Below are 27970 nucleotides of genomic sequence, written 5' to 3'. Positions count from 1 at the left end.
TGTTTGTATGAATGCAGTGTGTGTGTGTGTGTTTGTGTGTGTGATGCAGAGTGTGTTTGTGTGTCTGATGCAGAGCCTTGGTGGGGGGTGGGCATCTTTATTATTTTCTTTTAATTATTATTATTTTAATATTAAATTTTTTTATATATATATATATATATATATATATATTTATTACATTTTATTTTTATATTATTATTATTTTTTAATATTATTTTTATTTTATTTAAATTTTTATTTATATTTTATTTGTCCACCCTCCCTGCTTGTTAGCTGGCCAGGGAGGGGGGCTCTCACTCCCTGGTGGTCCAGTGGATGGGCTGTAGGAGGGGGGCTGGCAGGAAGCTGTAACTTACCTTCACAGCAGCTCCCTTCTCTCTCCTCCGGTCAGTCCCCTTGCAAGTTTTGTTGCCACGATAACCCGTGGCAAGGCTCTGACCCCACGGCTCTCGCGAGACTTGCAGAGGGAGCCGACCGGAGGAGAGAGAAGGGAGCTGACAAGAGCTGCTGTGAAAGTAAGTTACAGCTTCCTGCCAGCCCCCAACAGGACCGCCGGGCTTGTAATGAGCCCGGGTGTCCTGTCTGTATTATGGCAATTTAAATTGCCATAATACAGACACTCACTCGAGTATAAGACGAGTGGGGGTTTTTCAGCACAAAAAATGTGCTGAAAAAAAATCGTCTTATACTCGTGTGTGTACATACGGTATTTCATTTCCAAATTTGTGTTTCCATTTTAGAAAATGTTTGGGCAATTCAAGTTATTGTATTATTGTTTAGATAACTCTCTTTTTCATTGACCTATATTTTTGACATAGTACTAATGAATGATGCTTTTTAGTATCTAATTAGTTTTTGGGATTAATTGTTTTGTGCTATTTTTTTGTTTTAGACCTTTTTTCATCCTTTGTGCCAAAAATACCCACCAGCACTGCGGTACAGAAGACTTTTCTTGTCAGAGTTGATAAAAAAGGTAACACTTTTTATGGTAGCAATATTATTTTTAGAATTTAAAGCTTTTGGTTAAAGGGACACTGTAGGCACCACAAGCACGTCAAGTGGTTGGTGTTGTTATGGTCCCTGAATCCACAGGTGGATTCTGGGTTTTACATCAATGGTTAACAGTTTACTCACAATTAAGCAGTTTGATGTTTGGTACAATGCAGGCTGCAGCCCGCAGCCTGCAGCCCGCAGCCTGCAGCCCAACCCCCAATAATCTTACGGAAATTTTTTTAATTATGCTCCTACTTTCTTTATATCAGGGGTAGCAAGCAGTGATAGGCTGAGATTGTCAGCTGTGCACATTTAACCCATTACTGAAAGCAATCCCTGATATGAATTGGTATGGCATGTGGCTGACCATAACTTCACCTTAGTGATATCGTGATTGGAGACTAAGCAGTGAGTAAACCATTTACTATGCAGGGCCTGCTTTAAGCATCACAATCACATACGTCTGTTGAAGTGGTTATGTTGCGTACAATACCCTTTTAAAAATGGATTTTCTTAGATGCCTTAAAAGTTTTTTTTACGTTGTTCTTGCTAAATCACTGAAACCTATGTACATTGCAATATTATCAGTGGTTTGATATCTGTTTCAATTTGCTTTAATGCATTTGCTTAGGGCAGGGCTTGACAAATCCCAGGTCGCCATGGCGACTACGAATTTTGTCCTGACGTCTGGGATTTGTCCCTCCGCCTCCTTTTTCTATCCCTGTGCAGCTCTCTGTGCACCAGTGTATCAAGAGGAAGTGAACAATAATTACTTCCCAGTGCTAAGGCCAAGGAGGGGAATGGAAAGCTGGCAAGTCACCAGTTAAAGATGGCTCCACTCGTCCCCTGCCCCCATTCCACAAAGCTGGCCACCCACCCATTCCCCTCCACAGCCTTGGCACCAGGAGAAAGTACTTACAGTTCCCTTCACTTCCTCCCGCGCACAGAGAGTTGCACAGGGATAGAGAGGGAGGTAGTCTAGACCAGCTGCAACCTACTCCCATCAGCAGCAGCCATCCAATGTCACCTGTTGCTGCCCAGTCCCACTGGACCCCAGGGAAGCCTGTGCCAAAAAGGTGGGAAACCAAAGGGTGGCTTTTTTTGTTTGTTTGTTTTTTCATTATTTCTGTGTGTGTATCTGTGACAGTGTGTATATATCTGTTGTGTGTATGTTTTGTATGTGTATTTGTCTGTGTGTATCTGTTGGAGTGTATCAAATAATACAAATAAAAAAAACTTTGTGTGTATGTCAGTGAATGTGTGTTTGTCTATCAGTCCTGGTGTCTGTCAGTGAATGTGTATGTTTAGGTTACCAAACGCCCTCCAAACACAAGGGAATGGTATTTCTACTCGCCTTTTTTCCAACGCCGTGCCAGTCTTGCAGCGGCTGTCCCGCTTCCATAGCTGAGATTATCAATCTTTAGGAAAGCATTGGGAAAGCGTAGGAAAGCATTGGGAAGCTATTCAGCATGCACAGCATGCTGCACCATTCAGCATCTCCTCATAGACATGCAGTAAATCAGTGCACCTCTATGGGAAACGTTCAGTTTTACGCTGAATGTAGGTGCTGCAAGTTGTGCACCAATGGGATAAGTTACACTTTAGTGGCGTTTGAGTGACTTCCACTAGAGGTGTTACTAGGCAGCAATGTAAACACTGCCTTTTTTTCTGAAAAGGCAGAGTTTACATTAAAAAGCCTGCAGGAGAAGGCTATAGACACCAGAGCCACTACATTAACCTGAAGTGGTTTTGGTGACTATAGTGTGCCATTAAGAATTGTATTTTTATCGTTGAAAAAATGTCCTAACTTTTAAAGCTCGCTCCTAGAGTCAAAACAAAGATGTAAATCCCTGACTTAGGGTTTCTCTAAGTTAAATGGGTAATCCAGACATAGTTCCCATGCTCATTTTACCTAGAAGGTCAGCCTTTGTTGGATGTTTTTGCTGTTGATCCAAAAGAAGGAAAAAAACTTGAAGCGCTGTCCAATTTTGCAACAAACTATGAAAACATTCCTTCTTCACACAAGAATGCCTATCAGATCTCTCCTTGAATCAAGAAGCTGTAACCCCACAAATTAAATATAATATCCCTGAATATTGTGTTTTTGCCAGTATTCATCCATTTGCTGTTTGAACCTCTGTAAAGACCAATGAAAAACCACATCTTCAGGCAAAAGTTCCACATCCTTATTGTTCTTACAGTCAAAATACCTTTCCTTCGCCTTAGACTAAATCTCCTTTCTTACAGTGTAAATATGTGACCTTGTGTCCTATGTATAGTCCTTTTAGTAAATATATTTCCAGACAATAGTTTAGTTTATATAGGCCCCAAATATATTTGTTTGAGGTGCCGTTTTTCTAAATTAAACAGATTTAAATTTGTTAACCTTTCTTAATGGCTAAAATTTTCCACTCATTTTATTAATTATGTAGCCCACTTCTGCCTTTTTTTTAGTGCCATAATATCCCTCAGTAGAGCAAGTGCCCAAAATCGTACAGCATATTCAAGGTGTGGTCTTACCAGCGATTTATAAAGAGGCAAAAATAATATTTTTATCCTGAGAATTAATGCCTCTTTTTATACACAACAATTCCTTACTGGCCTAATTAAAGGGAAACTATAGTGCCAGGAAAACAATAGGCACTATAGCTTCCCGCTCTGTCATAGCCCCCTTCCCCATGGTACAGAAGGGGTTAATAACTCCTTCTGTCACTTACTTAGGTCACTTACTTAGGTAAGTCTCTTGGCGCTGGCTTGGGTCCACCTTTACTCCTTTACTGCCGACGTCAGCCTGCGGGGGAGACCTAATGCGCATGCACGGCAATGGCCACGCATGCACATTGGGTCTCCCTAAAAGGTTTCCCAATAGGTCTGGTAGACAGCCACTAGAGGAGAAGTTAACCCTAGCAGGTAATTATTGCAGTTTCTTAAAAACTGCAATAATTACATGCTCAGAGTTAAGGGTAATGGAACACTGCACCCAGACCACTTCAATGAGCTTAAGTGGTCTGAGTGCCTATAGTGTCCCTTTAACATTGCAAATTATTGCCTAGCTCAGGGGTTCCCAATTATTTTTTCCCGTGGAACCCTTAGACATAGTGTATCAACATTGTTGAAAAATTGCACCGTTTTTTTTGTATGTGCCGGTGTGTGTCTGTGTGTATGTATCTGACACACACACACGGCACATAGTGGCACACAGATACACACAGCATGTAGCTGTGTGCGTGTATGTATCTGTGTGTCTGTGTGTCTGTGTGTCTGTGTGTCTGTGTGTCTGTGTGTCTGTGTGTCTGTGTTTGTATGTGCCAGTGTGTATAAAACTGACACACAGATACACACACCCTGGCACATAGTGGCACACAGATACACACACTGACACAGATACACACGCCTTGACACACAGTGTGTATCTGTGTGTGTATGTATCTGTGTGTCAAGTTGTGTGTATCTATGTGTCAAAGTGTGTGTAACTGTGTTTGTATGTGCCATTGTGTGTAATCCGTGTGTGTATGTATGTATGTATGTATATGTATCTGACACACAGATATACACACACTGGCACATAGTGGCACACAGATACACACATCTTGACTCACAAATACACACACTCAGATACACACAGTGACATATACACACACTGGCACATACACACACACTCAGATACACACATTGACACATATACACTTACTGACACACTCAGATACACACTGACATATACACATACGCACAATGATACACACTGACACATACACACACACACATACTGACATACACACTTAGATACACACAGGGACACATACACAAACCTTGACACACAGATACACACATACTCTTTGACAGACACATATACACGCTCACTGACCAACACACACTCTTTGACAGACACACATACTCTTTTACACATACAAACACCTATACACTCTCACTGACAAGCACACATGCACTCTCACTGACAAACACACATATACTCTTTGACAGACACACAAACACGTACAAACTCCCTAACAGACACACATACAATTTATGTATTTTTTGTTTTACATTTTACTCCACCCACCCCCACTATCTTTGGGAGTGCTGGCATGGAGTCTCTATGTCTCTGGGCTGAGCGTGCGGTCCCTGGGGTCCAGTGGGGCTGCTGAGCAGCTGGCATGCAAGCAGCGAGGGAGCAGTGATCTCCCTGCTCAGCTCCCTCGTGTGCTTCTTAGTGAGGCCGGAGCCGTGGTGACGTCATATTCCGGCTCCAGCATCACTGCTGTGCGTGAGAAGGAGCTGAGCAGGGAGATCACTGCTCCGTTGTTGCCCACGGCCATTTTATTTTGCAAAAATTTTGGCGGAACCCCAATTGTGTTCTCGCTTGCGTTGTATTGCTAGCATTTACCAATTTTTCATTTGTAGTGTGATTACTCTGCAGCATCCTCTTTTGACCAAATAGAAATGTGTCCATTTTGTAATGATCAAGAATATATATTTTTTTTTTATCAAGCTTGATAAAGACCTGTGTACGGGTCAAAACATTGCAGTGTCCATTAAAGCTGCTTAATTTATCACAGTGAGTGCCTGATATTGTTTCATTGATTCATGTCCTATGGGGGTATACTGACCCATACTCAGTCAGCACCCTGTGATTTTTATAATTTAGTTCAACCCTCTTGCCTCTTTTAGTTTTTGTAATGATGGCATGCAAATTCATGCTACTAAATAAGCAATTGCATATGTATATACCGTATTTATCGGCGTATAACACGCCCTTTTTCTCCCTGAAAATAGGGGGGAAATGATGGGTGTGTGTTATACGCCGATATACCATATTTACTTACCTGTCTTGAAGCGTGGGCCGGTGTTCAGCGCGCACCGCGGTACTGGAACTTCAATTTCAGGTTCCGGTTTCCGGCGGGACTGAAAGGAAGTGTGCACACTTCCTTTCAGTCCCGCTGGAAACCGGAACCTGAAATTGAAGTTCCAGTACTGCGGTGCGCGCTGTGAAGCCGGCCCACGCTTCAAGACAGGTAAGTAAATATGGGACAAGGGGAGGGAAAGTGCACTAGGGGACACTATGGGAGGGGGTGGAGAATACTATGGAAAGGGGGGTACAACAAATACAAAACGATATTGATGAAATTCACCAACGACAAACCAACATTGCTTTGAAAAAACTTAAGGCGACATCATACTCTATGGGTAATAAAGCTACCAGAGTACTTGCACAGAAACTCCGCGATAAACAAACTCAATCTAGAATTCCATTTATACTCTCTAAGACAGGACAAAAAATTATTCAACCAAAATTGATTTGTGAGGAATTTGCAGCTTTTTATGCGCTATTGTATAACCTAAAAGACCAAAAAAATCTAGCAAAACCAACTTCTAGAGGAATAGGTCAATATTTGGATAAATTAAATCTATCTACCCTAAAAGATTCGCAAACGGCACAGCTTATAGCTCCTATTACAAAGGAAGAAATAATTGAACAAATAAAGAGAATGGCCAAAGGGAAAGCACCAGGACCTGATGGCTTTTCCGACCTGTACTACACCCTGTTTAAGGAATCCCTGGCCGAACCATTGACTCATTTTTTTAATGAAGGCACTAAGGCAGGGAAATTCCCTACAGAATTTTTAGCGGCACAAATAATTACCATCCCGAAATTAGGGAAACCCTCTACGGCTTGTCAAAATTATAGACCAATTTCATTATTGAATATAGACGCTAAAATATATGCAAAAATATATGCGGAAAGACTAAAGTTTATTTTACCTACTTTAATTCATACAGACCAAGTGGGATTTGTGTCAGGCAGACAGGGGACAGATAATACACGGAAGGTATTAGACATTTATCATTTTGTAAAATCATCTAAGCAGGAAAGCGTGGTATTATCTTTAGATGCTGAAAAAGCTTTTGACCGTTTGAATTGGACTTTTTTATGTGAAACCTTAAACGCATACAAATTCCCTCCTGCCTTTCTTTCAATCATTAAAGCTCTTTATAGTAATCCTACAGCGACAGTATTGACCTCAGGATTTTGTTCAAAACCGTTCAATATTACTAATGGAACACGCCAGGGTTGTCCTTTATCGCCGATGCTTTATGTTCTTGCTTTAGAACCTTTACTCACAGCAATACGGCAAAACAAAGATATATATATACAGGGAGTGCAAATAGGGCAGAGCGAATATAAACTTAACGCTTACGCAGATGACATTTTGTTAACAATCACTCAACCACATATTTCCTTACCAAACCTAAAGAAAGAACTATTGTTGTATAGTCAAAACTCGTACTATAAGCTCAATATAAGCAAATCGCAAGCAATGTGCCTTAATATCCCTAATTCTCAAGAAAATAGACTTAAATTAGACTATCATTATGACTGGAGGGAAGATTACTTACTGTATTTGGGAATTAGATTTACAAAAAAAGAAAGACCTATTTTCAGCTAATTATAAAAAATTATTTAAAGATACCGAAAACCAATTGAAAGCTTGGGGAAATGTATTATTATCATGGATAGGTAAAATATCTGCAATCAAGATGCAAATCTTACCAAAAATACTTTACCTATTCAGATCCTTACAGATTAAGGTTCCACAAACATTTATTACATCTTTACAAGCGATATTGCTACGTTTTAGCTGGGGAGGGAAGCATCCCCGAGTCCCAAAAGGTTTAATAATGAGACAAGTGAAGTGCGGGGGCATGGGGTTTCCGAATTTGAAAATGTATTATCATGCTGCAATTTTAACCAACATAGCTTCTATTAACCCACAGAGATATAATCCGCAATGGGTGGCAATAGAAGAACATTGCTGTGGAACCCAGGATCTTTATTCTTTAATATGGAAAGGGGGGGAACACTATGGGATGAGGGGGGGGACACTATGGGAGGGGGTGGAGAATACTATGGGATGAGGGGGGGAACACTATGGGATGAGGGGGGGGGGATACTATGGGAGGGGGTGGAGAATACTATGGAAAGGGGGTGGAGAATACTATGGAAAGGGGGGGGGGGCACTATGGGATGAGGGGGGGGAAATTTCCTGGAATTTCCTTCTTAAAATGAGGTGCGTGTTATACGCCGATAAATACGGTATATCTTACTGTATATCTCATTTTTATTTTAAAGAATTACATTCCTATGTATATATGTATTTAAGTGGTTTTCACCACATGCCTTTGGTGGCTTGTACTTGTTCAAACTAAAGTACTCTGTGGTAGTTATGTTGGGAGCTGTCTGATTTGTTCAGGGATTCCAGTAGCAGAGTCTTCGGACTTGCTTTCTAAATGCACTATTGCCTGTTACTTGGGGACCTTTCAGGAGTTAGTCTTCCCCAGGGTTTGGTGTCCCTTCCTATGGAAGGTTGTGGCAACATCTTTGCATCTGCAGCATTGAGCTAGGTAATGACTTGACCTGTGAGCCTCAAGAGCCTTTGCGCAGAGAAATCAAGGCAGATCAAGTGATACTTGCCTAGAAGGAAAACAGGCTGAAAAGTAAATACCTGCCTGGGAGAAGTAAGACAGGCAGAGGGGTCAAGACCTGTTGTAGAGTAAGCCACTGATCTGACCCCAGTCTCTGTGATGATCATGTATGGTACACCTGGAGGAAGGCTGCTTCAGAGGTCCATATAGTCACAGGGAACACTCTGCTATGCAGCAGACTTAGGGTTTTCTTCAAGATGGCATCTGACATGGATGAATATACGTCTGAATTGATCAGCCTGTCCCCATATACTGTACTCCCATTGAACACTTTTCAATGTTTTTAGAAAAGCTCAAATTATAAAATTTATAAATTATAAAATTTTAATAAAACACTGTTTTGGACAATGAAACCCTTACTGGCATGCAACCCCCCCCCCCCCCCCCCCCCCCCAATGTTTCTCCAGCGACATCACTCTCCCTTGCTGGAGTGGGTGGGAAATCCTGTACGAAAGGGCTCATCTGAGGACTTGGGCAGCAAAGCATATGGTCCATGCTGCCATTTGTTGTATGTTGCCTGCATCCTTTGCCAACTGTGCATAGAATTAAAAGGTAACGCATTCCAGGAGTACCCTGAATTGATATTAGGCAGCCCAGCACAGAGTTCTGACCTGCTTAAGTCTTATGTGCTGGCGGTGCAACTAGCCCCAGCATACAATTCTGCATGTGCAGTGTTTCAAGCAGAAACACTGCACATACAGACTCCGACCACCATGACCACTTGAAATCACTGAAGTGGGCATGGTGGTTGGAGTAACCCTTTCATATTTAATTTTTCCTCCTTAATATTTTTTTTATTTGCATCGCTTTTGGATATTGATTGCTTTATAGATTTTTATCTTACCATTCACATGTTTATGAAATGTCTCACAACTGCAATGAGTAAATTAGATTTGCTGTTTCCTCACACTCAGACATGCCACCCTGAGCCACCTGAAAGGATAGAAAAAAAGCAAATGATTTTTTAAAAGGTGTCGTATATTTACTGGTAAGACTAACCACTAAAAGTGTAGTGTACTATATTAAATTAACAAATTTGCAATATGTACCCAATGTTTGATTGAATTATTTTTTTCAGCATGAATCTACTGGAGCTGATCCTCCGGATGTGTTGTATGATGCATTTGCTGATGTACTAAACACAGATGAGGATACCATGTGTCATAAAACCTATTTTCTAGTAAGTGATTCTTTATTGTAAACAAAGAAATGTAAATTGTGTAAATGGGTTAAATTGAGTAATTTAAAGGATCAATAGTACCATGACCATGTAAGTGTTTTGACGGAGTCAGAGTACAATACCTTCAATGTGCATTTTTTTTTTAGTAAGAAACACTGCATATACTTAGATATTTTATGTTGCTTTCATTAGCCAGCCTGGAGCATAAACGTATTGGGCCAAGCTTATTTTTTTTCTATTTATCATTTGTGATACCATGCATGCATACATAATTCACTATTTAGTATCCATAAAATATATTTAAAGGGACACTATTGCCTCGTTTCCACTGAGCGGATCGGTTCGGTTCGGTACGGTTCGCTATTTTGGGTGTTTCCATTATGAAAGTGGTCCATACAAGCGAACCGTACCGATCCATTCAGGGCCCTGCTTCAGATGTAGGGCCATAGAAAATGGAACGGTTCGGTTAGGGCGGATCTACTATACAATCCATTGATTGGTGGACAGGAAGAGCATTTTTTCTAAACCCTGCATGGCCCTGAAGGTCTGACTTGCAGTGGAAACGCTCACCAGAATGGGCTGGTCCATTCTAAACCTTCCAAACTGTACCAACCCGAACCGATCCGCTCAGTGGAAACGAGGCATAAAGGCACCCAGACCATTTCAGCTCATTGTACAGTGAGTACAGTGTCCCTATAGTACTTAGAGAAGAACTGCAATGTTTACATTGTAGCACTAAGTCTGCCTTCAGTGGCTGTCTACCAGACTACTACTGGAGGCGATTCCTTGCTGTTACCGGACTTTTGGTCTGGTAATTGACGCTGGACGTCCTCACTTTCTGCATAGCAGCGTCAGCTATTTTCCAATAGGAAAGCATTGATTCAATGTTTTCCTGTGGGGAGGACCTAGTGCGCGCCCGGCACTTGCCACACATGCGCATTTGCGCCTTCTCTTCAAAGAAACTGCTATGTTTACATTTGGGGTTAAGCCAGCCTCTAGTGGCTTACGGACAGCCACTAGAGGTGCATCTGCGACGCTGGAGTTATATTATGCCTCCATCGCGCAGAGCGTCCATAAGAAAGCATTGAGAAATGCTTTCCTATGGACACTTTGAATGCGCTCGCGGCACTTGCCGCGCATGCGCATTCGGCTTAGCTGTCATCAGCGGGGGAGGAGAGGTCACCAGGAGCCCGGCGCTGTTATAAGGTAAGCTACTGAAGGGGTTTTAACCCCTTTAGCGCCACGGTAGGGGGACCCTGAGGGTGGGGACCGTGCACAGAGCCGGCCTTAGTGTTGTGCGAGCCGACACAGCTCACTGTGGCCGACACAGCTCACACATGCCCAGTGTCAGGCCGGCCCTGCATACCCCTCTCTGCTGCTTCCAATATCTCCTTCAGATGCACCAGCGCCACTGCTTCACATCTCCACTGCTTCAACAGGTACCCGGGTGGAGGATTTCATTATTCTCCACCCGGGTCTATTAAAATTGTTTTTAAATGGCGGCAGTGGGAGCGGGGCTTAACGAGCGGCGGGGCTTAACGAGCAGCGGAGGCAGAGCCAATACCTACCCGAAGCCCCATGTAACTGCTGCACAGGAACTGCATCCACTCCCCCTTCCAGTCATAATGGAAAGAGCTAAGTCTGTGTGTGCCTTTGCTGTTTGTGACTGTTTGCCTGTGTGTGTGACTGCCTGCCTGTGTGTGTGTGTGTGTGTGTGTATGTGAGGCTGTCTGTGTGTGTGACTGTTTGCCTGCCTGTGTATGACAGTCTGCCTGTGTGTGTGACTATCTGCCTTTAACTGAGTGTGTTTGTGCCTATCAGCGTGTGTGAGTGTCTGCATACCTGTGACCGATAGTGTATGACTGCTTGTAATGGAGTATGTGTGACTGTCTGTTTGTGACTGTGTGTGTGTCTGTGTGTCTGTAACTGTGTGTGTGCCTGTAACTGTTTGTGATTGTGTGCCTGTAACTGTGTGACTGTCTGCCTTTAACTGTGTGTTTGGCTGTAACTGTTTGTGATTGTGTGCCTGTAACTGTGTGACTGTCTGCCTTTAACTGTGTGTTTGGCTCTGTGACTGTCTGCCTGTAACTGAGCATGTGTGACTGTCTGCCTGTAACTGTGTGTGTGTGTGTGTGTGTGTGTGATTGTCTGCCTGTAACTGAGCGTGTCTGACTGTCTGCTTGTAACTGTTTGTGTGACTGTATATAGGCAACTTGGTTGGGGGGGGGGTGCCGTGAAGACTTTTTGCACAGGGCGCCTAATGGCCTAAGGCCGGCCCTGACCGTGCACATGGTCCTATGCCCAAAAGAGTTCCAGGGAATAAGGGCCAACGGTCGGTCTTTCTTTGTGGAGAACAGTAAGACAGGCAGAGGAGCCTTTTAAAGTGTATTGGGCAAGGTATATTGCAGGGCCCATAGTCACAGGGTAGGAGGCAAGCAAAGAGGCCCCTCCAAAAAACAGTGGCAAGGTCATTTTCGCCACCAACTAAATAATGCAAACTTTTCTTTTTTTTTTTTTTTTTTTATAAACTTTTGTCTCTAGCTAACTTAACTGTACATTCCTCAATCTCCCACTAACTACCACCAACCCCAACTAAGGCCTTTTATTTAATATTTTTCGATAAACATAAAATTATTAATTATTTTGATATAGTGATATCTTTTTTACATTGATATAGTTTTTATTCTCTACCATTTAGGAGTTAACCCCTTAAAGATAAAGGCAATCTGCACTAAATTAACTAATCTATTGATACTTGGGTCTACCGGGTGTGAGCATGGTTTTCATTTTGCTCACACCAATACTTGCATGCAATCCTAACCACATTAAAGTCAAATCCGTGGAGGACAGCCTGGAAACACCTAATGTTGTTAAGGGGTTAAATCACGATTGTTTCTGTTTATGCAACCCTAGCCAAGCCTCCCCTCGCAGTAAGGGAAATTTTGAAACTCTTTTTCAATAATGTTGTAGAAAGACTGTGCAAATATCACCACAGGTGCTGGTTTAGGTGTGGATTAAAAGGAATATGGTTTGGACGAACTGACTGAAAAATATTTGCACAAATCTAGTAAAAATGATTTCCTTGCTAATCATGGCAGCATCACTTATGGGTAGCTTCTCCCTTAGCAGTCACAGAACAGGAATTAATTAGATTAATTAATTAGACTGATAGTTATAAAGAGTCCCTCCTCCTCTTACACCTCAGTCTTTTTTCCTGTCCTTAGCAAGTTTCTACAGGACTTTTTACATTTTATTTTATGGCCGCCTTCCTGCGTTTGTCGTGGGTTCGTTCCAAATGAAGTTCAGCCTCTCTTCATTTGAAGGACCCAGTAAACAGCCTGCATGAGCAGGACTAACTGGGTCAGGTTCAGTGTAAGTACTGAACTGCTGCGTGGGATTTGGTGTTCTGAGGGAAACACGGCTACTGGTAATCTGAGGCTGTGGGGTTGGCTATCCTTAAAAAATCCCCTTGTTGTCAGCTTGCCCCTATTAATTGGGGTCCCAAATCCCCCCCATACCTTGAGGGCAGTTCCTTTGAATCCATACTGAGGGAGTCCCCTGTAGGGTGATATTGCTCTATGTTGTTTTGATCTGATGGATTGAGTGGTCTCCTGAAATTTCTGGGCGTGCTGGTGCCTTTCTGCGACGGGGAGGCACTTTCCCGGCTGCCTGTGGCCCCCTGGGGGTTCGGGTGTAGTAGCTGGAATGCAGTGTGCGCTCCAGCAGACTGCCTGGTGGTCGCGGCCGGATCCGGCGAACCCGGAAGTGAGTTTCAGGCTGGTCGCGAGCGTTTGGAACGCATAGCGTGCGTTCCAGCGGTCTGCGCATGCACGAACCGGACGCTTCCCGGCTCTATTTAATTAAACTCAGTGACACAGCTTGCGCTGTATCAGCTGTTTGTAAGCTGGCTTTTCGGTCCTGAGTTCTCTGCAGTTTCTGCCTTGGCTGTTATTTCCTGGCTGCCTGGAGGAATTTCTCTGTCATTGAGGTAGGATTTTAACTCTCTTATGCTGCTGATTTGGGAGTTTTATTCTTTCTTGTCAGTTTGCCTCTGCCTCCTTGGGAATTGTGTATTGAATTTCCTTTGATTCTCCTTTTCAGTATGGATTCTCCCTCTGCCTCTGCAAGGTCCCTCTCTAGAAAACATAGGTGAGCCATTAATTTTTTCTATGGGGGGTTGTTAAAAGAGTGCCAAATTAAGCCTGTAATATATGTTATATATGGCTTTATTTCAGCCCCAGCAAGCATCTGGATTCACCAGCATGGAAATCAAAGGAAAAGTCCAATAAATGCATTAATTGTTCGTCACCTGCTCCCCATGGAAGGAACCTTTGCAGGGAATGCTTATTGGAAGCGGCAGATGCCCCCAGTGGGGGTTCCCCACAGGATGACCTTAAACGCTGGATTTCCCAAGCTATTGCTGAGGGCTTTAAATCTACCACGGTATCTTGTGGCCTGAGTAAGAGTTGCAGAGCGGAACCTCAGTCTTCCAGCTCTGGAGAAGACCCTGATGTGTGGGAGGTCTCAGATGATGGTGAGGAGGAAGTTGAATATACCTCCAGGTCTCTCGACTCAAAGTCTATTGATAGACTTATTACCCTTCTCAGAGACACTCTTAGTCTCACGGAAGAAAAGTCTGTAGTGAGAGAGGCTGACAGGTTCTTTGAAGACCTAAAACCAAATAGACCTACTTTCCCGGTGCATTCCTCGATCAGGGACATGATCCTTCAAGAATGGAATAAGCCAGAAAGGAAATCCACCTTGAAAAATAAATTCACGAGGATTTATCCTTTCTCTGCTGTGGACTGCTGCCTGTGGAATTCAGTTCCTAAGATTGACGCTGCGGTGATTCATGTGGCTAAGAAAATTGACTCCATGGCGTATCTCAGAGAGCCTATGGAAAAGCGTATGGATGGAGATTTGATTAAAGCCTACTTGGCACTGGGCTCCGCCCTTCATCCGGTAGTGGCTCTGACCACTCTCTCCAGGGCCTTAAGAGTGTGGCTCGCTATACATTGATCGGGTTGTCCGTAGGGAACATCTTTTGGAGAGCCTCAAGGACTTTAGCCTTGCCACGAAATTCTGTTCAGAAGCCTCCCTGGACATCACTCGCATGATTGCCAAGAGTATGGCCCTGTCTGTGGCTTCTAGAAGGGCCTTGTGGCTTCATTCGTGGGGAGCGGACTATGCCTCTAAGGTGTCCTTGTGTGGCCTTCCATTCCAGGGGGATCTCCTATTTGGCAAAATTCTGGAGGACGCTATTCAAAAAGCTGCTGATGGGAAAAAAGTGTTTTTGCCTCAGGTGAGCAGAAAGAGCTTTCCCTCCTCCTGGAAGAATAAGCGCTTCAAGGATCGGTCCTTTCGGGACAGCAGAAGCTATAAACCGGGAAGGGAGTATTCCAGGAATTCTTCATGGAAATCCTTCTCACACTCTTCTTCCAATAAGGCTTCCAGAGGAAGATGAGCTAGAACCTCTGGGAAGAGCTTCTGAAGGTCTTCAGGCCCACTCAAGGACTGTGGGAGGAAGACTGAAGTTCTTCTACCCTGTGTGTGCCAAACATATTTCGGACGTCTGGGTCACTTCCATCATAAAGGAGGGTTTCTTAAAAAAAATCCAGGGTGTTTGCAGGCACCAAACGAAGGGCCATGAGGACCTGCATTTCTACTCTTCTGGAACAAAAAGTGGTGTAGGAAGTTCCAAGACAGGAAAGGTTCCTTGGGGTTTACTCCACAGTGTTCTTGGCCCCAAAGCCCCAGGGAAAATGGCATCTCACCTTGAACTTGACGTGGGTAAACTCCATGCTCGATGTAAGAACATTCAAAATGGAATCGTTACAGACCATCTTGAAGAGCGTCAAAAGAGGAGACTGGATGACCTCCATATACTTGAGGGACGCCTACTACCAAATCCCCATACACCAAGATCATATGCAGTTTCTCAGATTCTGGGCGCTAGGAAGGCACTTTCAGTTCAGGGGGCTTCCGTTTGGCCTCAGTTTGGCGCCAAGAACATTCTCGAAAGTTCTTGTCACTTTGATAGCCTTCATAAGGGAGAAAGGAATCGAGGTCTTTCATTACCTGGACGACATCCTTATCGTAGGTCCATCCCAAAGGATGGTGGCTCATCATACGTTGGTGGCTATGAACGTTCTTCAAGACCACGGTTGGCTTCTGAACGTAGAGAAGAGCTCCCTGATTCCTTCTCAGACGATCGTATTCCTCAGAGCAGTGATAAACACCGTATCTGCCCATGTGTTCCTGTCTCCAGAAAGGGTCATGAAAATCAGAGACAAAGCAGGGAAGCTACAAGGTCTCGAAACTGCCTCTGCAAGAGAGGTCATGAGTCTCCTGGGCTCCTTGACATCAACTATTGGGTTGGTAAAATGGGCCCAGTGGAAGTTCCGGCCGGTCCAGAATTGCTTCCTTCTCCAGTTCGACAGAGTGGGAACAGATTGGGAGCAAAAAATCTCTCTACACCTGCCCGTGAGGAAAGGGTTGAACTGGTGGAAGAACAAGAAGAATTTGGCAAAAGGCTTCCCGTTGGAAGAACCTCCTTGAAAGGATATTACAACAGATGACAGTTCTTTTGGATAGGGTGCCCACTTCAATTCCACTTGGACTCAAGGGAAGTGGACCCGAGAAGAGAGTCAGCTACACTCAAACCTGAGAGAGCTGAGAGCGGTTACCAAGGCCATCTTGGTGTTCCTGCCACAGATCTTACATTCTTGGGTGCTAATCAAGACAGACAACAGGGCGGTTGCTTCATATGCGAACAATCAAGGGGGCACGAGAAGCAGATTGCTCTTAAAGGAACTGGCTCCCTTGATGACAATCGCCATGACCAATCTTCAGGGTCTGAAGGTGATCTATCTCCCAGGTTCGGAGAACGTGACTGCGGACTTCCTCAGCAGGAAGGAAATTCTTCCGGGAGAATGGAAACTTCACCCGGCAGTCTGCATGGATTGTCCGTCGGTGGGCGTGCCCCAGATCGACCTGATGGCGTCCTCCCAGAATCATCAGGTAGAGACTTACTTCTCTCTCCACCCGGACGGTCAGGCAATGGGCCAGGATGCTCTCTCTCGTCCTTGGTCATTCGATCTGGGGTATGCGTTCCCTCCCCTACCCATGATACCCAGGTTCCTGCAGAAAGTTTGGACGGAAGAAAAGAAGGTTATTGCCATAATTCCGATTTGGCCTCGGAGACCTTGGTTCCCCCTTGGCCTCTTCCTGTTATGGAAGATCTGCTATCGCAGGGCCAAATATTCCATCCTCATCCGGAACGCCTCAAATTGGGGGTATGGGTCTTGAAAAAGAAATACTTCAACGACTAGGTCTTTCAGAAGCAGTGGTCAATACCCTTTTGCAATCAAGAAAAGCTTCTACTTCCTCATGCTACCATAGGATCTGGGATGTGTTCCGGGAATGGGCTTCGGCCAAACACGTTGACTTCCTGTATCCTCGCAATACTGAAATCTTGGAGTTCATGCAAGAGGGTCTGTCTTCGGCCCTTTCAGCTTTATGCAACATCTCATGGACTTCAGATCCTTTGATCTCCAGGTTCTTCAAGGCAGCTTTCAGGTTGAGACCTCCTTCCAGATCTACTACCCCTCCTTGGGACCTTCCTCTGGTGCTCGATTACCTGACTGAGGATCTGTTCGTTCCTCTTGAGAGTTTAGATGCTACCCTCCTGACGTATAAAACTTTGTTTTTGGTGGCAATTACTTCCGCAAGAAGAGTTTCTGAGATTAAAGCTTTTTCTACCTGATCTTCTTGTCTACATTTCTGTCATGATAGGGTGTGCCTGAAGCCAAAACCCGAGTTTCTTCCTAAAGTGGTCTCTCAGTTTCATCTCTCTCAAGAAGTGGTTCTTCCAGCATTCTACCCAAATCCTTCTTCGCAAGAGGAGGTTAGGTGGCAACGTCTGGATGTCATGAACTGCCTGTCTATGTACCTTCAGCGTTCTGAGTCTTACAGAAAAACTGACCAACTCTTCATTTTACCTTCGGGAGCCAGGAGAGATGAGGCGGCCTCCTTATCTACATTAAAACGTTGGATTGCACTAGTGATCAATCTCCTCCAATGAAGATAAGAACTCATTCTACCAGAGCATTGTCGACTTCATGGGCTAATTGGGCAGAGGTTGATATTTGTAGGGCAGCCACCTGGTCTTCCCCGATGACTTTCTTGAAACACTACAAGTTGGATGTGGATACTCCTTCCACTTCCTTTGGGAAGAGTGTCCTGTCTACGGTTTCTTTATCCCGCTGATATTAAAAATGTTTGCGGCATTGAGTCTGTTTAGTGTCTTTTCTCGAGTTTAATATTCCCACCCTATAATTAGTGAGCTTGGGTATTACCCATAAGTGATGCTGCCATGATTAGCCAGGAATAGAGAAAATTTATGACAAACTTACTGTAATTTTCTTTTCTTGGCTATTTCTCATGGCAGCATCAGGGTTCCCGCCCATTCTCTTATTTTATTTTATTTCAGCTTTATAATTGGACTGAGGTGTAAGGGGAGGAGGGACTCTTTATACCTATCAGTCTAATTTTTTTTATCTAATTAATTCCTGTCCTGTGACTGCTAAGGGAGGAGCTACCCATAAGTGATGCTGCCATGAGAAATAGCCAGGAAAATAAAATCACGGTAAGTTTGTCATAAATTTTCTCTATTTACTCCAAAATTACTGAATGGTGAAATCGCAGTGGCATGATCTATACACCAAAACCACTTAATTATGCTAAAGCTGTTCAAAAGTTTCCTTTTAAATGCACTTACTCCAAGCACCATGACCACTTAAGTGATTTTAAGTGGTCATGATGCTTGGAGTCTATATGTGCATTTTGTTATGAAACACTTCACTTCGTGAGTTAAACCTCTGTAGTCAAAGGAGTAACTCCACTGAAAGCAGCATCATTGGGGAGTCATTAGCTAGCATGGAACAAAAGTTCTGGGCTGGCTAATGTAAATTTTGTAAATGTTTCTCTGCACAGATAGTATTCATTGGCTGAGAGCACTTAGTTGACTCTCTCAGCCAGTGAATGTTTGACTGGATCAACATCTGAAACTCTGCAAAAACTGGATGTTGCAAGGCTGCTGCATAAGAGACCCAGTGCCCAATGAGACCCAGGTAAGCGAGCAAACATTTATCAAACAGTTTGCCCCATTACTTTCATAACAAGTAGAACAGACTGTAATGGTTATGATGCTTAGAGTAACCCTTAAAGTCATGTTTATTCTCCTTTCAATGGACCTTCCACTCTGCATCAAGCATCACATATTCAGTTAGATTTTTCATTTTATATGGTCCTATGTGCTTTGGTGTTACAGGAACGATGCAAACAACAGATGCTTTATATACGTACATTATAATGAAAGCAGCTGTTATGTGGTTCTAACTACCTACCTATGCGTTCCTTGGCAGTTCTTTAAGAAGTAATCTTTAGAATCACAAGAATACTAACATCTTGACCGGTGTGTTGTTTTTTGTTTTAAAACTTTACCTTGTGGTCTGTTCATTTGGTGACAGGTGCACAAATTTACAGGCTATTTCTTAGTGCTCTAAACTGAACTGTGTTCTGTGTGCTTTTATTGTTGTTGATATGTATGTTACAGTGACATACCATTTAAACATAGAAACATAGAATGTGACGGCAGATAAGAACCATTCGGCCCATCTAGTCTGCCCAATTTTCTAAATTCTTTCATTAGTCCCTGGTCTTATCTTATAGTTAGGATAGCCTTATGTCTATCCCACACATGCTTAAACTCCTTTACTGTGTTAACCTCTACCACTTCAGCTGGAAGGCTATTCCATGCATCCACTACCCTCTCAGTAAAGGTAATACTTCCTGATATTTTTAAACCTTTGTCCCTCTAATTTAAGGCTATATCCTCTTGTTGTGGTAGTTTTTCTTCTTTTAAATATAGTCTCCTCCTTTACTGTGTTGATTCCCTTTATGTATTTAAATGTTTCTATCATATCCCCCCTGTCTCGTCTTTCCTCCAAGCTATACATGTTAAGATCCTTTAACCTTTCCTGGTACGTTTTATCCTGCAATCCATGAACCAGTTTAGTAGCCCTTCTCTGAACTCTCTCTAAGGTATCAATATCCTTCTGAAGATACGGTCTCCAGTACTGCGTACAATACTGCAAGTGAGGTCTCACCAGTGTTCTGTACAATGGCATGAGCACTTCCCTCTTTCTACTGCTAATGCCTCTCCCTATACAACCAAGCATTCTGCTAGCATTTTCTGCTGCTCTATTACATTGTCTGCCTACCTTTAAGTCATTAGAAATAATCACCCCTAAATCCCTTTCCTCAGATGTTGAGGTTAGGACTCTATCAAATATTCTGTACTCTGCCCTTGCACTTATCCACATTAAATGTCAGTTGCCACAACTCTGACCATTTTTCTAGTTTACCTAAATCATTTGCCATTTGGCTTATCCCTCCTGGAACATCAACCCTGTTACATATCTTAGTATCATCAGCAAAAAGACATACCTTACCATCAAGACCTTCTGCCATATCACTAATAAAAATATTAAAGAGAATGGGTCCAAGTACAGATCTCTGAGGTACCCCACTAGTTACAAGCCCAAGCTTCGAATATACTCCATTGACTACAACCCTCTGTTGCCTGTCACTCAGCCACTGCCTCACCCATTCAACAATATTGGAATCCAAACTTAAAGATTGCAGTTTATTGATGAGCCTTCTATGTGCAACAGTGTCAAAGGCCTTACTGAAATCTAGGTAAGCAATGTCTACTGCTCCACCCTGATCTATAATTTTAGTTACCCAATCAAAAAAATCAATAAGATTAGTTTGGCATGATCTTCCTGAAGTAAACCCATGTTGTCTCTGATCTTGAAATCCATGTGTTATTAGATGTTCAACAATCCTATCCTTTAACATGGTTTCCATCACTTTCCCCACTATTGAAGTAAGGCTTACTGGCTTATAGTTGCCCGACTCCGCCCTATTACCTTTCTTGTGAATGGGCACAACATTCGCCAACTTCCAATCTTCTGGGACTACTCCTGTTAACAATGATTGGTTAAATAAATCTGTTAATGGTTTTGCTAGTACACCACTAAGCTCTTTTAATAGCTTTGGATGTATTCCACCAGGCCCCATTGACTTATTTGTCTTTACTTTTGACAGTTGAAATAGAACCTCTTCCTCTGTAAACTCACGTGTAATAAAGGAAGATTAATTAATCAGGAAGATTAACCCCTTAAGGACACATGGCATGTGTGACATGTCATGATTCCCTTTTATTCCAGAAGTTTGGTCCTTAAGGGGTTAAAGTCACCCATGATGATAACTTCCCCCTTCATTGTCATTTTAGCTATTTCCTCAACTAGTAGATTATCTAACTCTTCAATTTGTCCTGGGGGCCTATAAATCACACCTACACGAATTACTGTATGCTTACTAAATTGTAACGTAACCCAAACGGACTCTATGTTCACCTCACTAACTTTTATTATGCTCGATTTTATGCTATCCTTTACATACAGGGCCACCCCTCCCCCTTTCCTGCCTTCCCTGAATTTCTATATAAAGAGTACTCTGGTATTGCTATGTCCCAGTCATTTTTCTCATTATACCATGTCTCAGTAACAGCGACTAAATCTACATTATCAGTTGCCATTATTGCCACAAGTTCATGGATCTTATTCCCTAAACTGCAAGCATTTGTAGACATGACTCTAAGCTTATCATTTTTTAACACACTTGCTTCAGGCACCTTCTGTCCTTGTTTTGGGGGACAATTGGATTGATGTTTTATCACCTTTTTGCCCCCCCCCCCCCTCCTAGTTTAAATACATCCTAGAAAAACCTCTGAACTGCTCACTGAGAACATTTGTTCCCTTTTGAGAAAGATGCAAACCATCTTTTATGTACATTTTATTTCCATTCCAAACATAGCTACCATGAGAAATAAAGCCAAATCCTTGCTCCTGACACCATTCACCAGGCCACAAGTTAAAGTCCCTAATACGCATCCGCCTGTCGTTCTGAGTGTTATGCACAGGCAAAACTTCAGAGAATGACAGTGTGGAAGCAACCTGCCGTATATCATTGGCAAAAACACTAAAAACTTCCTTAACCTCTGAAACCTCATTGCAAGCCAAGTCATTTGTCCCTAGATGGACAAGTACATCCAATTCCCCTTCCTGCTTTGCTCGCTTAACAATATTACAGATACGTCTCCTGTCTCTGTGAGCAGTAGCTCCGGGAAGACACCTCACAAGGACACCATTGTCCATCTCCACACCTCTTATGATGGAATCCCCCACCAACAACTGCTTTCTATTAGGCCTCACCATAGTCTCCAAGCCTCTCTCCACAACACCACTAGCCTCGGTGCCTCTCTCCACAACACCACTAGCCTCGGTGCCTCTCTCCACAACACCACTAGCCTCGGTGCCTCTCTCCACAACACCACTAGCCTCGGTGCCTCTCTCCACAACACCACTAGCCTCGGCGCCTCTCTCCACAACACCACTAGCCTCGGCGCCTCTCTCCACAACACCACTAGCCTCGGCGCCTCTCTCCACAACACCACTAGCCTCGGCGCCTCTCTCCACAACACCACTAGCCTCGGCGCCTCTCTCCACAACACCACTAGCCTCGGCGCCTCTCTCCACAACACCACTAGCCTCGGCGCCTCTCTCCACAACACCACTAGCCTCGGCGCCTCTCTCCACAACACCACTAGCCTCGGCGCCTCTCTCCACAACACCACTAGCCTCGGCGCCTCTCTCCACAACACCACTAGCCTCGGCGCCTCTCTCCACAACACCACTAGCCTCGGCGCCTCTCTCCACAACACCACTAGCCTCGGCGCCTCTCTCCACAACACCACTAGCCTCGGCGCCTCTCTCCACAACACCACTAGCCTCGGCGCCTCTCTCCACAACACCACTAGCCTCGGCGCCTCTCTCCACAACACCACTAGCCTCGGCGCCTCTCTCCACAACACCACTAGCCTCGGCGCCTCTCTCCACAACACCACTAGCCTCGGCGCCTCTCTCCACAACACCACTAGCCTCGGCGCCTCTCTCCACAACACCACTAGCCTCGGCGCCTCTCTCCACAACACCACTAGCCTCGGCGCCTCTCTCCACAACACCACTAGCCTCGGCGCCTCTCTCCACAACACCACTAGCCTCGGCGCCTCTCTCCACAACACCACTAGCCTCGGCGCCTCTCTCCACAACACCACTAGCCTCGGCGCCTCTCTCCACAACACCACTAGCCTCGGCGCCTCTCTCCACAACACCACTAGCCTCGGCGCCTCTCTCCACAACACCACTAGCCTCGGCGCCTGTCTCCACAACACCACTAGCCTCGGCGCCTGTCTCCACAACACCACTAGCCTCGGCGCCTGTCTCCACAACACCACTAGCCTCGGCGCCTGTCTCCACAACACCACTAGCCTCGGCGCCTGTCTCCACAACACCACTAGCCTCGGCGCCTGTCTCCACAACACCATTACACTCTGAAAGTGCAGAAAATGAATTATGTAGAGCTACAGACTGTGCAATATGCCCTTTATCCACAACTCTAAGTCTACCAGATCCTACAGTGGAAAAAAGGAAGTAATAGGCGCTCACTATAGTGATCAGGCAGCAGTATACAAAACAAGGATTCCCCAACCTTGTGAGTGTGTAGTAGAGAAACAAAAAAGGAGGCGTATACCGCGCCTAGTAATTTACATATGTAGAAAATACATACATGGGTCTTTGAATTATCCAATAAATCGTAACCTCGGAAAAGAATAAAAAAAAATAATAGTGCAATACAGTAAGTTAAGTCTTAAAAATAGTTGGTAGCTATATGCAATCCACTCACATTTAGATGAGCTATAACAGAGCTCTGCTGTGAAGCGCCTGGACGGTACGATCCCCGTCTATGGATTTGTAGTGGTCTCCACGGATGTTTCCAAAGTGCAATATGCGTAGTTGATATAAAGGAAAGATAGCAGCAATATGGTGAAGTAAGTACCAATATTGTAAAAAGGTAATAAATAGTATTGTACTTACACTTTCCAGAGCATGTGACCTGCTCTAGTGTAAACAGCTTAGGTGGTATAATCCCCACCACGGATAATCAGGATACCAGGAAATGATAAAAAATAATGAATAAAAGTAACTTTAAAAGTATACTTTAATATAAACAAACAGAGTAATAAAAGGTAAAATATAAAATATAAAGTCCACTTAACGCGTTTCGCCTGATAGGCTTCTTCAGAAGTGGTATACGCCTCCTTTTTTGTTTCCCCAGATCCTACAGTGATCCATCTGCCATTCCTATTATGTCTCTGCGGCAGTGGCTTTGCAGCAGTTCCAGCCTGAGTTTGTTTACCAGATGATTTACAAATCTCACTTCAAAAATACAATCTCCTGCTGCAAGATAGAGAACTGTCTACAGATTAGACAACAACCAAACCTCCAAAAAGTGGAACGTGAAACAAATGCATAGCAACTATTACACTGAACTAAGTCTGCCATTCCAATGAGGTGAATAATTTAAATCAAACGGATTTTAACTTTTTATTTACCCTCCTGAATAACTCAGATTACCTCCAGTTTATCTCCAGAATATCTCCAACCACATACACTTAGAAGCAACACTCTCCAGAATATCTCCAACCACACACACTTAGAAGCAACACTCTCCAGAATATCTCCAACCACACACACTTAGAAGCAACACTCTCCAGAATATCTCCAACCACATACACTTAGAAGCAACACTCTCCAGAATATAAGGTAGACGATAGTGAGTAGGCGCTTCCCAAAATGGAGTAAAAGTGAATATACAACAGTAATTGATACAACAGTGTTTCCCAGACACTAAATCAGAGTAAATATGGATGGAGAGTGTGTATCAAAAACCACATAAGGAGTGATAGTCCCAAAAACAAGTGTAAAGGGGATAGATAATCATAAAATACAACCTGAACATAGGCAGCTGGCAGAATGTTATCTACAAAATATAAATACAGAACATAACATAGTGTATACTGTATACATAGTGTATACTGTGGAACCCAAATACAAATAATATAAAAAGGGGGGTATCCACTTACCCAAGCAGTATTAACCTTTGGAGTAGTATAAAACAAATATATAAAATACAAACAAAAATTTTTTTCCAATATTTGTTTGTATTTTATATATTTGTTTTATACTACTCCAAAGGTTAATACTGCTTGGGTAAGTGGATACCCCACTTTTTATATTATTTGTATTTGGGTTCCACTTCCTTATAACCAGGAGTTTGCTTTATATTTTTATCTTTAAATAAATATACGTTTTTTACTACGGAACCTTTCCAGTCATTTCTTGGAGTTTCGTCAGCCTGAATTGGCACCCTTGAGCCTATTATACAGAGCCTGGTACGGCTCTGCCAAATGTGAGTGGCAGTCCATCTTTATTCAGCATACATTTGTATTACACAGTATACACTATGTTATGTTCTGTATTTATATTTTGTAGATAACATTCTGCCAGCTGCCTATGTTCAGGTTGTATTTTATGATTATCTATCACCTTTACACTTGTTTTTGGGACTATCACTCCTTATGTGGTTTTTGATACACACTCTCCATCCATATTTACTCTCCAGAATATCTCCAACCACACACACTTAGAAGCAACACTCTCCAGAATATCTCCAACCACACACACTTAGAAGCAACACTCTCCAGAATATCTCCAACCACACACACTTAGAAGCAACACTTAGATGAAGCAGCCAAGCTAATGACAACAACCCTTATATACTCCTAAAATCACCAACCACTAGGAATGTTTAACACCTGGGTAGGCCTCTGCGTATTTGCAAACAATAGCTCATTTAAACAGCAATCAATAGCAAGTAGCTAACTACCGTATATACTCGAGTATAAGCCGAGTTTTTCAGCCCATTTTTTGGGCTGAAAAACCCCAACTCGGCTTATACTCGAGTCATAGTCTGTATTATGGCAATTTGCATTACCATAATACAGACTGGGGGGAGAGGGGGGCTGGCAGAGCTGTAACTTACCTGTTCTGCAGCTCCTGTCAGCTCTCTCCTCCTCTGCGCCGTCCGGTCAGCACCTCGGTCAGCTCCCAGTGTAAATCTCGCGAGAGCCGCGGCTCTCGCGAGACTTACAGTGTAAGCTGACAGAAGAGCAGAACGGACGGCGCAGAGGAGGAGAGAGCTGACAGGAGCTGCAGAACAGGTAAGTTACAGCTCTGCCAGCCCCCCTCTCCCCCCCACTGAACTGCCACTGGACCACCAGGGAAGGAGAGCCCCCCTCCCTGCCATATATCAAGCAGGGAGGGGGGACGAAAAAAAAAAATATATAAATAAAATAAAATAATAATAAAAAAAAATTAATAATAACAAAAAAAAGGGGTATAAGGACCACTATGGGAGGGGGGGGGGGTATAAGGACCACTATGGGAGGGAGGGGGGTATAAGGACCACTATGGGAGGGAGGGGGGGTATAAGGACCACTATGGGAGGGAGGGGGGTATAAGGACCACTATGGGAGGGAGGGGGGGTATAAGGACCACTATGAGAGGGAGGGGGGGGGATAAGGACCACTATGGGAGGGAGGGGGGGGATAAGGACCACTATGGGAGGGAGGGGGGGGGATAAGGACCACTATGGGAGGGAGGGGGGGTATAAGGACCACTATGGGAGGGAGGGGGGGTATAAGGACCACTATGGGAGGGAGGGGGGGGATAAGGACCACTATGGGAGGGAGGGGGGGTATAAGGACCACTATGGGAGGGAGGGGGGGTATAAGGACCACTATGGGAGGGAGGGGGGGTATAAGGACCACTATGGGAGGGAGGGGGGGTATATGGACCACTATGGGAGGGATGGGGGGGGATAAGGAACACTATGGGAGGGAGGGGGGTATAAGGACCACTATGGGAGGGAGGGGGGGTATAAGGACCACTATGGGAGGGAGGGGGGGTATAAGGACCACTATGGGAGGGAGGGGGGTATAAGGACCACTATGGGAGGGAGGGGGGGTATAAGGACCACTATGGGAGGGAGGGGGGGATAAGGACCACTATGGGAGGGGGGGTATAAGGACCACTATGGGAGGGAGGGGGGGGTATATGGACCACTATGGGAGGGAGGGGGGGGTATATGGACCACTATGGGAGGGAGGGGGGGTATATGGACCACTATGGGAGGGATGGGGGGGGGATAAGGAACACTATGGGAGGGATGGGGGGGGGATAAGGAACACTATGGGAGGGAGGGGGGTATAAGGACCGCTATGGGAGGGAGGGGGGGATAAGGACCACTATGGGAGGGGGGGGTATAAGGACCGCTATGGGAGGGAGGGGGGGTATAAGGACCACTATGGGAGGGAGGGGGGGGATAAGGACCACTATGGGAGGGAGGGGGGTATAAGGACCACTATGGGAGGGAGGGGGGGATAAGGACCACTATGGGAGGGAGGGGGGGATAAGGACCACTATTGGAGGGAGGGGGGTATAAGGACCACTATGGGAGGGAGGGGGGGTATAAGGACCACTATGGGAGGGAGGGGGGGTATAAGGACCACTATGGGAGGGAGGGGGTGGGATAAGGACCACTATGGGAGGGAGGGGGGGTATAAGGACCACTATGGGAGGGAGGGGGGGTATAAGGACCACTATGGGAGGGAGGGGGGTATAAGGACCACTATGGGAGGGAGGGGGGTATAAGGACCACTATGGGAGGGAGGGGGGGGTATAAGGACCACTATGGGAGGGAGGGGGTGGGATAAGAACCACTATGGGAGGGAGGGGGGGGTATATGGACCACTATGGGAGGGATGGGGGGGGATAAGGACCACTAGGGGAGGGGTGAGTCAGGACCACTGGGGGGGGGGTGAAGGAACACGGGGGTGGGGAGGTAAGGACCACTGAGGGAGGAGGAGGGGAAGTCAGGACATATGGGGGGGGGAGGGGGCGGCAAATATCCTTGCACCGGCCCTGCACACACTGCATTCACACACTGCATTCATTCATACACACACACACTGCATTCATGCACACACACACTGCATTCATGCACACACACACTGCATTCATGCACACACACACTGCACTCATGCACACACACACTGCACTCATACACACGCTGCACTCATACACACACGCTGCACTCATACACACACGCTGCACTCATACACACACACACGCACACACTGCATTCATTATACACACACTGTAAATAAATATTCAATTAATATATTTTTTTTAGGATCTAATTTTATTTAGAAATTTACCAGTAGCT

The 27970-nt window shown here is 44.4% G+C and overlaps 1 protein-coding gene across 2 annotated transcripts in view; it reads left to right on the top strand.

The window, feature by feature from the left end:
* Positions 1-27970, top strand: part of EEF2KMT (eukaryotic elongation factor 2 lysine methyltransferase) — a 61369-nt gene that overhangs the window by 17123 nt on the left and 16276 nt on the right. For both annotated transcript variants that reach the window (XM_063428827.1, XM_063428826.1), the window contains 2 exons: positions 893-973; positions 9554-9655. In XM_063428827.1, the coding sequence (XP_063284897.1) occupies positions 893-973; positions 9554-9655 (183 nt within the window). The remainder of the gene's footprint in view (positions 1-892; positions 974-9553; positions 9656-27970) is intronic.

Source organism: Pelobates fuscus, chromosome 8 (genome assembly GCF_036172605.1).
Source record: "Pelobates fuscus isolate aPelFus1 chromosome 8, aPelFus1.pri, whole genome shotgun sequence".
Classification (NCBI taxonomy): Eukaryota; Metazoa; Chordata; class Amphibia; order Anura; family Pelobatidae; genus Pelobates; species Pelobates fuscus.
The sequence above is the reverse complement of the archived record's forward strand: the minus strand, read 5'-3'. Positions and strand labels throughout refer to the sequence as shown.